The sequence below is a fragment of the Bubalus kerabau genome, chromosome 3 (assembly GCF_029407905.1).
Source record: "Bubalus kerabau isolate K-KA32 ecotype Philippines breed swamp buffalo chromosome 3, PCC_UOA_SB_1v2, whole genome shotgun sequence".
Lineage (NCBI taxonomy): Eukaryota > Metazoa > Chordata > Mammalia > Artiodactyla > Bovidae > Bubalus > Bubalus kerabau.
Window position 1 is genome coordinate 167,035,056 of NC_073626.1, and position 18,613 is coordinate 167,053,668.

At 41.4% G+C, this 18,613-nt stretch overlaps 1 protein-coding gene across 3 annotated transcripts in view; it reads right to left on the reverse strand.

Annotated features, from left to right (window-relative positions):
• Positions 1-18,613, reverse strand: part of DOCK10 (dedicator of cytokinesis 10) — a 305,174-nt gene that overhangs the window by 59,532 nt on the left and 227,029 nt on the right. For all 3 annotated transcript variants that reach the window (XM_055573609.1, XM_055573608.1, XM_055573607.1), the window contains exons 20-27: positions 18,455-18,578; positions 18,136-18,257; positions 17,678-17,764; positions 14,815-14,907; positions 14,255-14,373; positions 11,114-11,183; positions 7,660-7,773; positions 4,096-4,167 (exon numbers count right to left, since the gene is read on the reverse strand). In XM_055573609.1, the coding sequence (XP_055429584.1) occupies positions 4,096-4,167; positions 7,660-7,773; positions 11,114-11,183; positions 14,255-14,373; positions 14,815-14,907; positions 17,678-17,764; positions 18,136-18,257; positions 18,455-18,578 (801 nt within the window). The remainder of the gene's footprint in view (positions 1-4,095; positions 4,168-7,659; positions 7,774-11,113; positions 11,184-14,254; positions 14,374-14,814; positions 14,908-17,677; positions 17,765-18,135; positions 18,258-18,454; positions 18,579-18,613) is intronic.

The window sequence follows — 18,613 nt, forward strand, 5'->3', positions numbered from 1 at the left end:
ATCTGCCTCTCAGAGGACCAGACTAGAGGATATGACTTCCTCAAAGCTTCCTGATAGTGGAATATTTTTTTAATAACAAAGAAAGCCATTCACTTCGCAATTAAAAAAAATTAAAAAAGAAAATGCAAATAGCTTGGGAGATGCTTATTGGGAATGCTTTTAAGTCAAATGATGGCATCTGGTCTACTCCTAATGTGATACATAGAGATGGTTAGAACATTAGATGGTCATGTGCCCTTGGAAGAAAACTGGGTGTGGTGGCTGCTCCTGAAGAGGGTCATGAAAAGGGAAGTGGACTCAGTGAATGTGAACTGCTGTCCATGAGAAGTTCTTCTGTTCTTAGGCTGTTCATAGGATGTTTGTAACCTATCGATCTGAGCAGATATATACTAGTGGGAACTAAAAGATTTTAGTTCAGTCTGTTCTTTTTACACATGGGAAAGCAGGCTGTGAGATGTTCAGTGTCTTTTTTTTATCATCTAACATGTTAATGGCAGAGCAAGGGTTATAATGCTGAGGTGTCCTGATAGAGCTTAATAACAGAGAGACAGGAATCATCCTTATCATCATATTAGATTTTCTCTTGCTCCCAGGTGGGAGGCTGTTATCTCTGGGAGTAGAAGAGCAGACACAGCTGAAAAGCAAGCATGGGACTTAAGAATTCAGAGTTCTGGAATACTAGAGATGATTAGATGCGCAGCCAGGGCAGGTCTCTTATGCTATGTCAAGACCGTGTTTGGAAAGACTTGAGGGCTGGAGGTGTGGATGGAAAACCCAAGGATGGTGGCTCTGCAGAGTCCCCTGAATCCTCAGTGCCCCATTCCTCTCCACTAAGAGGTAGCACTTCTGGCATGCGGGAAGACGCTGCAGAAGCCTGCAAGGCAACAGGCAGACCCCTTGGGAGCTGTCCTTCCTCCTCTCCTGAAGTTCCGGGCATTAACTGGGTTATACCCCAGTTCAACTCAGCTGTGAACCTGCTCAGTCTAATAAGGTAAGGAAGAGTGTATACCCCAAGGAGTTAATAAGATTTAGCTAGCATGTGCCAGGTATGGTTTCCCAGGTGGTGGTAGTGGTAAAGAACTCGCCTGCCAATGCAGGAGAAGCAAGAGATCTGGGTTTGATCCCTGGGTCAGGAAGATCACTTGGCGAGGGAAATGGCAGCCCACTCCAGTATTCTTCCCTGGAAAATTCCATGGGCAGAGGAGACTGGTGGGCTACAGTTCATGGGGCTGCAAAGAGTTGGACACGACTGAGTAACTCAAAACAGCACAGCATGTACTAGCAAGGGCCAAGTGGGAGTACCACTGAGACAATGTTGAGGGTGTTTGATCAACATGGCCAGAATGAAAGAGTGGATAAGTTCAAATTCACTGAGTTGAGGGCACTTTGTCAGGATGTGGGCTTAAACAAGAATTCAGGGGATGGACCACTCACTGTTAGGTGGCTCTTGAGTCCTGGAGATGGCTCATTTTAAGCAGGATGAAAATACCTGGGTTGCCCTGGCAGATGATAGAGGAAGGAAGAAAAAGGCAGAGGGAAGTGGACATATAGGAATGGAAATATGAGCCCAGAAGACCCACTGTGCACCAAAGCCATCCAGAAGGTATTAGGGACTGACATCCCTAAGACATTCAGTGGTATCTCCCGTCTGCAGGTGGGAGAGACAAATACAGTGTTGGCTCACTAACAGCCACGAGGATGAGGGTCAGCTATATACAGAGGTCATGTGATTGCACCCAATCTCCAGGGACCAGTGGCTGTGATGATCAAGACAAATGACAAGTCTGGAGAGCAGCCAAGGGGGCTTGACTCTCAGGAAGCTGTAGGGCTGATTACTGATGTGTGGAATCCCTAGGGACAAGACAGGTAGCAGGCAACAATGGCATTGCTTCATATCCACCAATAAGACAAGAACGGACCGTCAGAAGACAAGGATCTCTGTTCCAACAAATAGCCATGACTCTTCCATCTTCCTGGACCTGAGTCAGTTCTCAAATATGGTACACGCTGGCTGAAGAGGAGGCAGGGTCCCTGAAGAAAGTGTCCTGCAGCTTGAGTAAGTGTCTAATGTAATGATTCTAAAGTCCTTCTCCAAAGGACCCTGTAGGATTTTCTTAGGTGATTACACTCGGGGCAACACTCAAACATTTGAAGCACTAGTGGACACAGGATCTGAATTGATGTTGATATCTGGAGACCAAAATACCATCATGTCTACCCGCTTAGAGTAGAAACTCACAGGATTAATAAAGTAGTCCTAAGTTCTGCTAGCAGCAGGTCCACTGGGTTCAAAGATCTGACCACCAGCCATTTACCTGTTCTAAATGTATAATTTGTATTGACACAATTGGCATCTGCAGTAAACACACACTAGATGCTTGACTGGATGCTTGGCCAAGGGTAACTTGGCCTCTGTCTTCCTGGACCTGAGTCAGTTCTCAAATCTGGTACACACTGACTGAAAAGGAGACAGGGTCCCAAAGAAAGTGTACTGCAGCTTGAGTAAGTGTCTAATGTAATGATTCTAAAGTCCTTCTTCAAAGGGCTCTATAGGTTTTGGCCTAGGATACTGCCCCTCCCCCACCAAGAGTATAAATGAAGACAATTTGCTATTCACTACTATACCCACCCCATGCAATACTGTTCTGATTTATTCTCCCAGTGAAGGAGGTGTAGTGTCTGAGGTTTCTGCCTGGTCTTACCCACAAAGAGAACAGAGAGAAATACGTGCGGAACTCAGGGAATCCACTTGGGTGGTTCTTGATCCTTCTTACCCAACTGTAACTACAAATGGTCTAAGTAGAGTAGAGTTTATTTTCCAAAGGCTGAGACCACTCTGGACCCCTTTGGAATGAGCGTTTGGGCCACAACACAGATAAGTGACCAAGACCTTCAGAGCTGCTGGCTGAAGGTGAGGGGAATCTAGAATGGATGGCAGAGGAGGGAGGCGATGAGAACCATGTATGGTCCTGAGGCCAGCCATAGTAACAGGCTACAGTTAATCAAATCCCACTAGCCTCCATTTTTCAGGAAGAGAGGCCCAGGGAAGCTATCGAGGGGCAGAATCAGAGACATTTACAAAATGTAGTGTAATCTGTGGACCGTGGACCACAGGCAGCAGCCAAAGATATGCACAGCTCAGATATCCCTTTGAGACAAAATCTGCTATGATGAAAGAAACAACTACGGAGTTTTGGGGATGCACTCAAGAGACCATGCCAAGGTCACCAAGGTCACATTTTTGCTGGCTGCTCCAAGCTTGCAAAGGTACCAGAGTCAGATCATCTGCCCAATGCAGGACTTTCCTTGTGAACATTCTTTGCTCTCAGACAGCCCATTGGTCCAGCTAAAACTGTCTCACTGCGAGGCTCTTTCCAGTCAATCCTCCTTCCTTTGCCATCTCCTTTCACAGGTGTCAGACTTCCCTAGTCCTTTTGCCTGTCCTTTTATCCATTACAGTCCTTTTGCATTTCTAACTTTGTCCTTCCATCTGCTTCTGAAGGACCTGTCCTGACACAACAATCACGTCTCCTACATAGAAAGCAACGAGCAGGGACTTCCCTGGTGGTCCGGTGGCTAAGACTTTGCCTTGCAAGGCAAGGCATGTGGGTTCGATCCCTGACTGGGGGACTAAGGGATTTCCCTGATGGCTCAGACAGTAAAGAATTTGCCTGCAATGCAGGAGATCCAGGTTCAATCCCTGGGTCGAGAAGATCCCCTGGAGAAGGGAATGGCTACCCACTCCAGTATTCTTGCCTGGAGAATTCCATGGACACAGGACTCTGGCAGGCTACACTCCATGGGGTCGAAAAGAGTTGGACATGACTGACTGACTAACACTCTCACTCTCTGGGAGAGGCTAAGATCTCACATGCCTTGCTAGCAAAAAACCAAAACATAAAAGATAAGTAATATTGTAACAAATTCCATAAAGACTTTAAAAATGGTCCAGATAAAAAAATTCTTAAAGCAGTGAGCATAAATCAGTAAGATTTATAAAACAAATAAAAGTGGAACTAATAAGAGCATATTCATTATTCAGAGAATATTCATGAGCATAATTGTTGGATGCTATTTTATTACATATGATCTTACCTGAATTTTATTTGTGTCAATCAAGTGCTGTGCCATGGATTTTAGGATAATTGCAAAGAAGAACCAGGAATGCTGTTAGGAAAAGAAAAGACAATCAGAAATTTATTATCTTACAGCAAAGTAATGATAATTCTGTTCTTTACAACATGCGATACTATAAAATCTTTATCTTGGAATGTATTCTTTGAAATTAAATGCATCAGAACAATAATATAGTCTCCATTATGTTAGGATCATCCTTAGCAAAGTTCTAATGGGAAATGTAAATGCCAGATATTTCTGTTTCCCAGTCATCTCAAAGACTGTATAACACAAGAAACTGGCTTATTTGACATGGCTGATTAGACAGTCATCTTAGGAAATACTTATTCATGGGCTGTTCTACCTGTATTCCTTAAACAAAACTAAATGTTGTAGCAGGCCCACCCCTCACATTACGATGGGTAGAGGCGAGTAAAAATGGAAGCTGTATGTTTAAGTATTTAAAAGCTAACAGAGTGTTAAATCAAGTATGTTGGCTCTTCCTACCTTGACAAATACAACTTCATGACAGTTTGGAATACTGTACCTGAATGTGGGAGCATAGGAAGAGCATGACCCTGGCCCCCCCCCTTCCTCTCACCCGGGGCTCCGTCCTGCCCTGAGGCACCTGGTGTGACTGTCCAGCCTGCAAGCCCAAGCGCTGCCCACAAACCTCTCCACAGTTCCTGCCCACAGTTCCTCTCTCCCACCAAACGCTGCTCCTGCCTTAGGTCTGGGGCTACACTCAGGCAACAAGAGTTTCCCTCTTTAATATGGACTTATAAAGAGGTGTAAGCAGGCCCAGGAATAAACCTACAAGCTCTAAAGGTGGGGGCTCCTAGGAATCCTTATAGTTCCAGGCGGCATTCCTTTTGACTACCCTCACACTTTGTCTCATGAGAAGGGGTGCACTTGGAGAAGGCCAAAGAATACCCAGGGCTTCCCAGGTGGTGCTAGTGGTAAAGAACTTGCCCGCCAATCCAGGAGACACAAGAGATGTGGGTTTGATCCCTGGGCTGGGAAGATCCTCTGGAGAAGGAAATGGTACCCCACTCCAGAATTCTTGCCTGGAAAACTCCATGGGCAGACGACCCTAGTGGGCTACAGTCCATGGGGTCATGAAGGGTCAGACACAACTGAGCACTCACAGCAGCAAAGAACACCCAAGGATGCCAGGTAGGCAGCCTTCTCCAGCGACCCTGTCCCCACCCTCACCCCGTTACAGTCTATTCTCTCTGCAGTCATCAGAGAGATCCTTTTGAACCACGGTCAGCTCAAGTCACTTCTGCCCTCAAAGGCCTCTCATGGCTCCCAGTTTCTCTCCCAGGGGAAGCCAAAGCCCTTGCAATGGCCCACAGGCCTTACACTACCCGCCTAACCTCCTGGTGCCTCTCTGACTTCATCTTGCCTCCTCTCTTTGCTTACGTGGCTCCAGCCACACTGGCCTTCCTGCCATCCTTTAGGTATGTCCACCAGGTGGGCTGTTGCCTTACGACATTATACAGGTCTTCCCCTCAATCTTTATTTTCTTTAATTGAAATACAGTTGACTTAATAATATTATGTAAGTTTCAGGTGTACAACATAATGATTCAATATTTTTATGGAGTGCACTCCTCAAGGTTATTATAAAATACCGGCAACATACCCTGTGCTCCTCATTACATCGTTGTAGTTGATTTTATACCTCGCAGTCTGTACCTCTTAATCCCCTTCACTTATTTTGCCCCTCCCCTCACTCCTCTCCTCTCAGATAACCACTAGTTCGTTCTCTGTATCACTAAGCCTGTTTCTGTTTTCTTATACTCACTTGTTTGCTTATTTTTTAGAGTTCACATATAAGTGAACTAAAATTTTGCTATTTGTGACATCATGGATGGACCTGGAGGGCATTACATGCTTAGTGAAATAAGTCAAAGAACGACAAATACTGTATGTTTTCCCTTCTTCCTTTCATGTTCTACCCTAAACGTCTCCAGCTCTCTCACCCCCTTCACATTTTTTGCTGAGGTCTTTCCTTCTCCACAGCTCTATCCTGACCACTCTATTTAAAACTGTAAACCTCACTCTGCCCTCAGTGCTCCTCATGCCCTTACCTGCTTGATATTTTCTTTTCCCATGCTACTTCTCACCGCTGAACATGCATTTTTTTCCCAACAGTTTTTAAAACCTCACAAGACTTTTTTTTTTTTTAATCTTTAGGCCACACCGCCTGGCATGTGGGATTTTTTTAAATCGATTTTTAAAATTTTAAAACTAATTTTTTAATTTTAAAACAAAAGAAATTAGAATTAATTTACAATGTGTTAATTTCTGCTGTGCAACATGAATCAGCTGTATGTATACATACATCCCTTCCCTCTTGAGCTTCCTTCCCCTCCCCCCACCCCATCCTCCCCTCTAGGTCATCACAGAGTATCAAGCTGAGCTTCCTGGGTCACAGAGCAGCTTCCCACTAGCTATCTGTTTCACACATGGTAGTGTATATATGTCAATGCAACTCTTGCAGTTCATCTCAACCTCTCCTTCCCACATGTGGGATCTTAATTTCCTGATCAGGGATTGAACCTGAGCCCCCTGCATTGGCATCGTGGAGTCTTAACCACTGGACAGCCAGGGAAGTCCCTGAACATGCAATTTAATTAACTTTGCTATTATGTGGGTCATTTACTATTTTTTATCTTGCAGTACTATGTAAACTTCCCAAAGGCAGAGATTTTTATTCTATTCTCTATATGCATATCAAGTGCCAAGGATGGTGAGGATGGTGTTTGTTGCATGGAAGGCACTTGGAACATATTTGCTGGATAAGTTGAATGAATATGCTCATACAGCTAATTTAAATTTAAACAAACAAGCCACTTGACCTAGACAAATTTGATTTTAGTGAAATGCTGATGCTTATTGATCCAGTCTCAGCCCTCTCTAGCTACTTACTCATCAATCATCTATCTGTCAAGTCATGATAGATAATTAATTTAGCAGGGGACTACATTCACAAGTCTATAATAACTTAGAGTTATATCTTCATAAGCTCCTCACCATCTTTTATGTTACTACAAATGCATGTGTTGCAACTTTTGGGGGAAAAAGAGTAGCTGTTTCTCTGCCTCCTCTCTGCTGTCAGGCTACTCATTAATATATCATTAATCCTTTTGTTGGTATTTTTCCTCTTATTGTGCCTAAAAACCCCATAAACTTTATTTTGGGTACACTTAGTACTTTTGAATGTTACAGGTCATTCTTAAGAGTCATTCATTTTGCCTTTAGGCCAAAGGACCTGAGTCCATTCTACTTTTAAAGATGATCTGTTCTCTTAATATTGGAGGAGGGCATGGCAACCCACTCCAGTATTCTTGCCTGGGGAATCCCATGGACAGAGGAGCCTGGTGGGCTACAGTCAATGGGGTCACATGCTACTGTTCCAACATGAAGCTTACACCAGAAACCATAAGAGAAATGATCTATAAAAATCAATGACTCCTATCACCTTCAGAGTTGAGTGTAAGCCATCCCAATGAAAGCCCGTCTTTAAATTCTTTACCTTCAGGACATGCTTGACTGTTGTGGAGTCATTTGATTGTAAAAGACCAGTCATATTTTTAACCAGTTCTTCATGTATAGTTCTCTCCTTGTATGCCGTAGTCTTGAACACAAACTGAAGAAAATCCAAACAGTGAAAAAAAAATTAAAGACTTAAAAACAAAGGGTCAAAAATTATGTTCCATGAATAACTCATGTCTCAAAATTATCTGCTCATGCCAGATTTTGTCATGAAATAAATGAAGGCCCAATGATAAGTGTAATACACACCTGCTCCTACTGAGGGCTTTGTAGAGGTAGAGCCTTGCTCACCTAAGCTCTCCTTGACACACTTAGTAGAAATCAAAAAGAAGATCAGAGAGCAATTTAGCGGGTTCAAGGAAACATGGAGGGCTTTGACCCACCTACTTAGGGCACCTTTCCCCTTCTCCTTCCTTCCACTGGCAACAGGTGGGTGGCATGGTAGCATTTCTTCATCCTGAAAGGGTAGAGTACCCACTCAAATAGCCAAGTGGGGAAACTGGTGCCTTCCAGAGGCCAGTAGGAGAACTGCCCACAAGCCCAGGGTCCACTACCACCTCATGCTGAGACGCGGCAACCAAGAGGTTCATAAACATTGGCTGTCAGTAAGATAACAAATGCTGCTGGCTTTTTCCTTGAAAGATTGGTTGTTGGCACAGTGAGTGCATGTCATGGTTTAGTCTTCCATATTTCTTCATATATTTTAAGTATCAATTCATGCACATATATTTAAAATACAAAATGCTTATGATGTTTTACTTATGAGTTGGGTTTGCCTCAAGGAAGGTCATTTCTTTATAATATTCACAGTTTGGACTTCACTATCGTCAAGGGTGAAGACAGACAAGAAACAAAGCAGAGGCACTTTGCGTTTGGGTCTATAGTTATTTCTTTGACTTCATAGCACATTGATGCCTAAATCTCCTGAGGCGTCTGACTTCTCCAGGCTCATCCCAAAGGAGAAGAATAAGGCTAAGAGATGCATGAAACTAGCTAAAATCAAGAGTAGTACAATTTTCCCCCTCATGGATTATGACTCCTATGAGGGTAATGTAATCAACTATCTAATCCCATGCACAGTAACTTAGCTCCAAGGGCATTTTGACTAGCTCTGAAAATTTTTTAAGTTTTGGCTAAACCATGTCAATCCCATGAATTGCTATAAACGATGGTATCTAATTAGATCAACTTTAGACATACATCTTTGAAAAAGACATGGTGAGTGTATGTGTACATTTTGGATATTGTAGATGGAGTGAGTTAGCAGCATTTAGCACCACTGAACTTGAAATGGTGTTTAGCATATTTCTGAATAAGTATGAACTATATCAACTATCACATTTTGCAAAGACATCAAAGCAGGTATTGACCCCAGTTTTCATTAAACTCTTAGGTGTGGAGCTTAATATTATTGTATATGTTAGAAAATAATTTTTTCCATTAAGGGTGAAAAAAAAATCAGATTCCTTGGTCAAGGTCAGACTGTCAGCCATGTACTATATATAGCAGGAGTCAAATCACAGAGTCAGATAGCTGGATGTTCATCTCATCCACTCATCTCACTTCACAGAGAGGAAATGTGAGGTTTAGACAGGCTGATCACTCCGAGTTAACGATCTAACCCTAACTAGAATTTAGTTTTCCATTTTCTACTTTAGTACTTTTTCCAGATTAAATTTTAGTTGGTTATATATATTTGTCTGTATTTGTTTTAGACATATGAAATTATGTTATGAAACATCTTTAGGAATTGTCATCAGCTTGAAAATCCACGTAGGTGTATTTCTGGATTTAAAACACTGACAAAATGTGGTCCACTGGAGAAAACACTTCAAAGTAAACTCAGTAAGTATCCTCCTACATCATAAAATCAAATGGTCTCGTCAGGATTTTTTTAAATATCCTGGTTAAAAATAAGGACTGCTCCAGGAAGCACTGCCAGGACACCACTCCAAGAGCATTACAGATTGCTTCTATGAGCTGATATAAGGCTCTCATCAGGAACTAGCCTTGGCTATCACAAAAATAGTCACATCAGTGGGTTCTAAACGCAATTTTTGGTAATTCTACTGGAACAAGGTAAATAATACGTGTGTTGAAAAGTAGATGACTTTGTATGATAGAAACTGGGAAATTTTTTTCCTTTCATGCCCTCTGGAGCTTGAAATGGAAAATTGGGGTAAGGGTTGAGAGAATGAAAATTCTGTAGACGATTCTGTTGAACAGTAAATTCATCAATACCCTATAAAAGGAAGCTATGCCTCTGTCTTACAGAGCAAACTAAAAAGGCATTTGTAGGTGGGACTGGCCTTTGGCAATTGAATTGTAGACCTTATTGGGTAAAATCATACCATAGGGAAATTATTGTGAAATGACTATTTTTGGCATATAAGGGCACACACTCATACTTAGATATTTGGGAAGACATTTAACTTTTCTGACAGATAAAAAACATGTTAATATGAAACTGTAATGGGAATAATTCCTCACTGATAATATCTCAGAGGGGTTCACTCCAGAATAAAATTTTTAGTTATTTCTTGCTGTCACAAAATTTTAGCACAAAGGACCCCAAATTTCTTCTCTGGTTGCCTTTTTAGACATCTAAACTACATGGGCATATGTCTACCTATATATATTCATGGAATATTTTCTTTTAATTAAAAAGTTCTATGTCTCTTAAAAGAGATAATCTGTACATAAAAATTGAAATTTAGTTCCTTTATTTATATAAAGGAATATAAGATACTTTTATTTATCTCTGGATGGGTTTTTTCTTTTCCTTCAAGAAGATCACCTTTAGGCTGGAACTATAATGTGCAAACATCATCACAAGTTCACTGGCATAAATTCACAGGCCAACTGAAAATGGGAATATAAACATGTCCAAGTGAACATCTGACGAAGGCCACTGGAGGAAGCAGCGCACACCGATGGGATGGGCTAGTGGTTCATGCCGGAGGAGAAAGGACTTAACATACCAGAAGCAGGTACAAATACACAGTAACTGGGAAAATGAAATAATGCCTGAGAAAACAATAAAAAGAGCTAAGAAAACATTACAGAAGAAACACAGCACATTCAACAAACCAACAGGAGGCGTCTTCCTTAAATTTACAGAGGAATTTCATGTATTTCTACTGTTGATTTCAAAAGACCATACTTTTGTTTTCTCCTGCACTTCTTTCTTTGCTTTTTCTCCCCATATAAAGATTCATTTGCACATGTATGCATTATTTATATACTGAAATAATACATTAAGCCCATTAATGCAAAAAAGAAGGAGTTCTAAGTCACTAAAGGGAAAGTTCAGTATGACTGGGGTGGGCACCATTCAGCTACAGAGGGGAACTCCCCACTTATTGCAGACAGGAAATGAGACAAGCCACACAGCTCAAGGGGACACAACCAACGCCCACGTGGCAATTTCATACCTTAATGTAGGACTGGACGGAGTGGTCCAGTTGTTCCTCATGGCACTTGGCCACGATGTCGGTCAGAACCCTGGAAGAGCAAAGCTGTTGAGTGGCCTTTCTGGAGAAGGCAGGAAAATACCACTTGGTTTGTCACTGAAGTGCTTGGTAAGCTGGGCACTTAATCATTACTGAATGAATGAATGAACCAATTTCAAACTCAGTACCGGGTGTTCAGTATCTAGAACATCCATTAGCCATTTCCAACCTTGAAATCTCTAAACAAGAAGATAAAAGTAATGTCTTATGGCTGCAATATTACATTGGAGACATTTTGGCCCAAGTTGTATATGTTATTACAGTTTGTGTCTGCTGACAATGTCTTTTTGGAGAAGGAATTGTTTTTAGTATCTTATTAAAACTTAAGATCTTTAACCTCTAAGTATCACATTCTGTTTTTAAAGAGCTTGTCTTCCAACTTAGAGGTGTTATATACGTGCTTTTGGAAAAAGTATTTAGTCTACAATGTAAGGTTTTGGGTTTTCCTCCTTAGCTGGGTTAGAGTCCAGTAGCAATGGTGGTAGAGGTTGGTTTCTTCACATTAATACTTGCAGTTATTCCATGGCTGCAGTGCTTAGGGATATCTCAGAATTTTAACAGCTCTATCTGCTGAAATATTTAGGAGTTTTGTCAACAGATGCATATACTCATACTGAAAAGACTTCAACCTGAAGGCACAGTTGGGGACTTCTAATCTGGCTCCAGAACTGGATGGTTGTAGAAATGTTAGAGATGTTTTAATTTTCTAGTTTCAGAGCTTTACTTTAAAAATGATGCTGTGCTTAGTCACTCAGTAGTGTCCTACTCTTTGTGACCCCCATGGACTATAGCCCACCAGGCTCCTCTGTCCATGGGGATTTTCTAGGCAAGAATACTGGAGTGGGTTGCCATTTCCTTCTCCAGGGGATCTTCCCAACCCAGGGATCAAACCTGGGTCTCCCACATTGCAGGCTGATTCTTTACCATCTGAGCCACCAGGGAAGCCCAAGAATACTGGAGTGGGTAGCCTATCCCTTCTCCAGGGGATCTTCCCGACCCAGGAATGGAACCAGGGTCTCCTGCATTGTAGGTGGATTCTCAACCAGCTGAGCTATGACTGCTTTTCTGAAAAAGGCTAATAATATGTGTGGGAGTTATGAAGGTACTAGAGATATTTCAATGTCAAGAGTCATTTTTTCCAGAATGCTGTGACTAATATTTTTTTTAAAAAAATGAACTTCAGGAATATATGATTCAATAATTAACTGAAAACCCCATCTCTAGTAAGAGAAGATTGTAATTTGCTAAAGTCACCAGACAGATTAGTAATGTTGAAAGAACGTAGTGAAGGCAAATTTACAGCGAGAACAGTGAAAGAAAAACTGAACATAAACAGAAAAATAAGATTTAGTGGGAAAAAAATGGTACAGCTACTCAGGAAAATAATTCGGCATGTTCTTAAAACCAACACATATGGGACTTGCCCGGTGGCTAAGTGGCTAGCTCTCTGAGCTCTGAGTGCAGAGGGACTGAGTTCAATCCTTGGGCAGGGACCTAGATCCTGCATGCTGCAACTAAGAGTATGCATGCCACAACTAAACCTCCTGTGTGCCGCAACAAAGGCCGAAGATCCTGTGTGTCACAACTAAGGCTCAGTAAATAAATAAATATGAAAAAAAAAACCCAATGCATACAACTATCATATGACCTAGCAACTGTTCTTTTCAGAGAAATGGAAACTTATGTTCACCCCAAATCTACCAAAAACTGGAAATGATCCAGCTATCCTTCAACGGGTGAGTTTTAAACATATTATGATATGGAATACTACTCACATAAAAAGGAGAGAACTATTGATTGATGTAACAATCTGGATGAATCTCCAGAGAGTTATGCTGAGTGAAAAAAGCCAATTCCTAAAGGTTACACACTGTCATATGATATAATTCCACATTTGTGTGTGTGTGCCTGCTCAGCCATGTCCAACTCTTTGCAATCCCATGGGCTGTAGCCCACCAGGCTTCTCTGCCCATGGGATTCTCGAGGCAAGAATACTGGAATGGGTTGCCATTTCCTCCTCCAGGGGATCTTCCCTACCCGGGGATTGAACCTGTGTCTCTTGTGTCTCCTGCACTGGCAGGCAGATTCTTTACCACTGTGCCACCTGGGAAGCCCTCATAAATCCATATAACTTATATATAAATTTAAAATAGACTATATAATAAATTTATCAACTTATATAAATACATGAACTATATAATACAATATAAAAATATATGTATTCATATTACATATAAAATTTCAATATAACATATATAAAATTCTTAAAGTAACAAAATTTTAGAGATGGAGAAAAGATTAGCAGTTGCCAGGAATATGGAGAAGGCAATGGCAACCCACTCCAGTACTCTTGCCTGGAAAATCCCATGGATGGAGGAGCCTGGTAGGCTGCAGTCCATGTGGTCGTGAAAAGTCGGACACGACTGAGCGACTTCATTTTCACTTTTCACTTTCATGCATTGGAGAAGGAAATGGCAACCCACTCCAGTGTTCTTGCCTGGAGAATCCCAGGGACGGCAGAGCCTGTGGGCTGCCGTATGGGGTCACACAAAGCTGGACACGACTGAAGTGACTTAGCAGCAGCAGTTATAAGGGGTGGGGACCGAAATGATAAAGAAGTAGGTGTGTCAATAAAAGGGCAACATGAGGGATCTTTCTGGGAAGGCTGATGTTCTGTCTCCTGCTTCTTTCAATGTCAATATTCTGGGATTGACACTGTCCTATAGTTTTGCTAAATGTCACCATTGGGGACATCTGACGAGAACATGAGCTCTCTTTTGTACTACTTCTTACAACTGCAAGTGCCTCTATAACTATCTCAAAATAAAAAAGTATAATTAAAAAGCACAAAGGAAAAGTTAAAAAAGAGGTCTAAAACTCCACTTGGATGATAATAATAGATGATTAGAAGGTAAGAACTCAAGAGTGAGACATACTTAACTTTGAGATATGTGTTCAAACAAAATGCAAGCATACACAGTTATGTAGCCACTCAGTTATAATTAGAGTTGCCTGTCACCACAGCTTATAAAATCTCTTCTCCCAAGGCTGTGCTATGAATACCTGGTCACAGTGGTGCTTATTTCATCTTCTTCATTCTGTACCAGAATCTTGAAGAGCTGATTCAAGATTATAGGCAGAAAACTCATGATTGCATGAATCTTTTCCACATTCAGTAAGTTCTGTTAAATTGGCAGGACAGAAAAAAAAAAGGTCATTGATTAAATTTAAAGCACATTCGACTGATGTTCATCAGGACTTGAATATGAATACAGTAGTTCACCTTTGTTTGGCTTTATTTTTCATGGCATTTCTCATGACATACAGGCATGAGGGTAAATGTTGCAAAGATTCTACAACTAATTAACTAATTTAGAGTCAATTGACTCTGATTTTCAACCATTTTTATTTTGGAGAAACTGATCTTTGTTTACTCTTCCATTATACAGACAGACACCTTTTAGGAACTGTGAAGTAAAATCATTTCCTCTTGGAAATGATAAGGTATTTAAAAATCTTCAAGAATAATTACCCTGAAGCTTGCTACTCAATGCAAAATGTAAAGGTCTGCTTTGCCTATTTCCATCCTGGAGACCACTGCAACTATTTGCAAGTCATGTTACCTTACAGGAGCGGACGAAATTCGAGGTAGGTGACTGAGACATATCTTTCTCCCTTTTTTGGCATTGTCGGAAAAATGCGTTCACATGTGGATCCTGAAACAGCAAAAAAAGTATTGATTTTTCTGATGACACATAAGCTGTGTAACAATCATGGTGATGGGAGGTGAGTCCTTCTGTAGGGCAGATGACTTGGTGTGAGGTGCTTTACCAAGGAGGCAGAGAGACAGACCTCTCATTTCCGGAGCTGTTCTGGCATGCTGAGGGCTTGACCTGAACCACAAAGTCTGCTCTCCTTCCTATTTCATTCTCAGAGATTTGTTTTCTTCTGGGCCACATGACAACGGCTAGAGAATTGCTTCTCTCGGCTCTGTTCCTACGCCTTTCCTCCCTCTTTTTTTTTCCTTTCTTTCTTTCTTAAATTTTCTTCTATCATCTTCCTGTTCCTGCTTCTTCCACAGACTTCTATCATTTATTCTTACTATTCTTTAATACACACGAGAATGGGTATAGTTTAATATGCACAGGGATACTTTCAGACTTAAAATGCCAGTGTTAATAAAAAATTAGGAAGTCCATCTGCCATCGTGAAATAAAAGTTGACTCCTTTCCTTTGTTAGGGGCAGAATTGTGTCCCCTCCAAAATCCATGTGTTGAAGTCCCAACTCCCAGTACCTCAGGTTGTAACCATATTTGAAAATAAGGCCTCTAAAGAGGTAATTATGGAGTTCGTGTGGTCCTAAGTCCAAATATGACTGATGTCTTTACAGAAGAGCAAACTTGGATATTGACACACCCAGGAAAGCCAAGGAGGGAGGCTTTGGAAGAAGACAATACGGCTGACACCTTGATCTCAGACAACCAGCCTCTACAACTGTCAGAAAATATATTTCTGTTTAAGCAACCCCGTCTGTGGTATTTTCTAATGGCAGCTGGAGCAAACCGATCTGTCCTTTAATGTTGTTTCCTGAAGCAAATGTCATGTTGGAAATGCTGGGGATCAAGGTTACATAGTCAGGAAGTGGGATACAGACTCCCTGGTGGCTCAGGTGGCAAAGAATCTGCCTGCAATGCAGGAGACCCAGGTTCAATTCCTGGGTCAGGAAGATCACCTGGAGAAGGGAATGGCAGCCCACTCCAGTATCCTTGCCTGGAGAATTCCATGGACAGAGGAGCCTGGAGGACTACAGTCTGTGGGGTCGCAAAGAGTCAGACGTGACTCAGAAACTAGCACTCTGACTTTTCACACTCTTCTGGGTGTTTCTCTGGCATTTGTCAGCTCTAGAGGGGCATCTGTGGTTTGAGTTCCCCACAGGTCAGTGTGTGTGAGTAAGTAATATTTTCAGTTTCATGTTATTTATTCAAGAATTATTTAGTGAAAGCTATTTGTCAGATCCTCCGCTGGCACGGAGGACAGAGCTCTGGGCAAGGAAAACCCACACCCTTCCTCTGGTCCTTCCATAATGCACCTGAGACAGATACGACACCATAGTTTCCACACAGACCTATTTTCTCACAATCAGACAAGTGCTTCAAAGGAAAACAGGGTGTCAGACGGTATATGACAAGATGATACAGCATGTCTGAGGGGTCAGCAGATAGGGAAGACTTCTTTGAGGAGGTGATATTTGAACCAAGATTTGAAGGATGGATAGGAGCTGAAAGACTGATGAGGGGAGGGGAGGCAGAGAGAGAGATAGCTTTCCTGGCTGAGGAAAGGGAGTGTCACAAAATCCCTGTGTCCTGGAGGAATGAAGCAGACAGAGGGCACAGTGCGTGAAAGGACCTTGAGTCTTCAAAAACTGACATAAATACCGCTATGGAGGAAGGAGGGTGTCTCTCAGGGCGACGAGTGTGTGGGCAGTGGAAGCTGATGTAGAGAAAGGTAAGTAACGGTGAGTCACAGAGGGACCTGAGCTGTTTGGAGGAAAGTAGCTGGAAGCATGACAAAGAGAAACTCAGGATTCTGAGATATATAAATGCAGGATTTGGTGGAGAACGATCATCTTGTGCGACTTGACTGAGGCTGATGGCATCAGAGAAAAGATGTATTTAAGGAGTTATGACACAGGACTGGGGAAGAGGACTCAATTTGACTTGAGGCGCCAGTGGTTATGGAAAGACATTTTGATCCAATATATGCTGGATTATTTCACTTTCTTAGCAACCAAGTATGTGCTAAAGCAGCTTGAAGCAAAAAAAAAAAAAAAAAAAAAAAAAAAAAATTAAAAAACACACAAAAAAGAAACAGAACCAAACACACACAACTACAACAACCAAATGCACACTGAATTTAAGAAAGGAGCAATACTTATTCTAGGTACAGGCAACAGCTTGCTTTGTAGTTTATAATCAGTATCATAAAAGTTCTCCCAATGTGCTAAAATAAGCTGCCTTGCAAGGGAAGGGGTGAGCTTTATGGTAATATGACAATGGTAATGTTCCCTGTGTACAGCATTTTGTAGTTCATGAGACATTTTCACATGCAGTTTCTTATTTTGAGCCTCACTACAATCTTAGGTGGAGATTTTCGTTTATTGTTATCATTTTCCTGATGAGGACATGGGATTGCAGGGGTGAAGTGACTTGTCCAAAGTCAGTGTCCGAAGTTGACCAAAGTGGCTCTCAGATACAGTTTTGCCCACTTCATGGCCTTTGCTCCATGAGAGGAAGCTTGGATAGGCATTGGAAATTAGACTGAGTTTCAAGGGAAAGGTCCACAATTTTAATTTTAAATGTTTCATATTTTTAACACTTGGGTTGTTGTCATTGGAAGCAAACCATCTTCCAAGGGAAGCGTCATCTTGATAAATACACTTCTGGAATTTTGGTCTGCAGTTGGATAGTATCAGGATAACATGCTCACCTGAGTGTTCACTGTTGATACAACAAATGTCGATACTTTGAAAAGTGGTTTACCACCATCGACCCATTTAATGTCACTCCCAGTGTGCTGCAAAAAAGAGTTTGTTACTGTCACTGTGGCAATTTGAGAGAAAGGAAATGTCAATAAATAGGTTATTTAGTTTATGTTAATTTGCCACCTTGATCCATTAGTCTCACATTGAGATGGACAATGAGAGATGCAAATACATTTCGCAGTATTAGTAAATGATATCAATGTGATATCAAGGGATCATTTTAAATAGATCATTTCTACTGGCCACAAACAAAACAAGGTATTGAAATATTACAGGTACAGTTGATTCCTAATTACAATGGATGAATACATTAAGGTGGGATTAATTTAAATAGCTGATGGAAGATAACCTCATGCCATTTAGCCCATGTATCTTTTCTCTTAAGTTATATGCTACCCAGTACCTTCCCATTTGCAGAATCTTGAAAGCTTAAATAATTTGGAGGCAGGTTTGTTGCTACTGGGATATTATACTCTTGAGAAGCTATCTGATCATCTTTCATCAAAGGAAGCCAAGCATATCCAACTGTTATAAAAGAAAAACAGAGAGAAAACTTTTCAGTACACACCTTCACGGTGAGGAGTAAAAAGAAAGTTATTTATCATTTATGAATACAAAACTTAGTTTAAAAACTCTAAATAAACCAGAGCTTTTCAACTACTTTCCAATTCAAGTCCCAGAGATGACATGTATGGCCATGTCGGACTGCTTCTGGTCAGTACCTGGTGTCTCCAGTGCCTCCTTCTTTTTGGCGTTGGCTTTCGCATTTATGTCACAAGTGACATGATGAAAAGAAAACAGAATATGGTGTTTCTCATGAGGTTGTGTTGGGAGCTCAATTTTCACCTGCAATGAAAGAGATAGTAGCTGGGATGAGACTG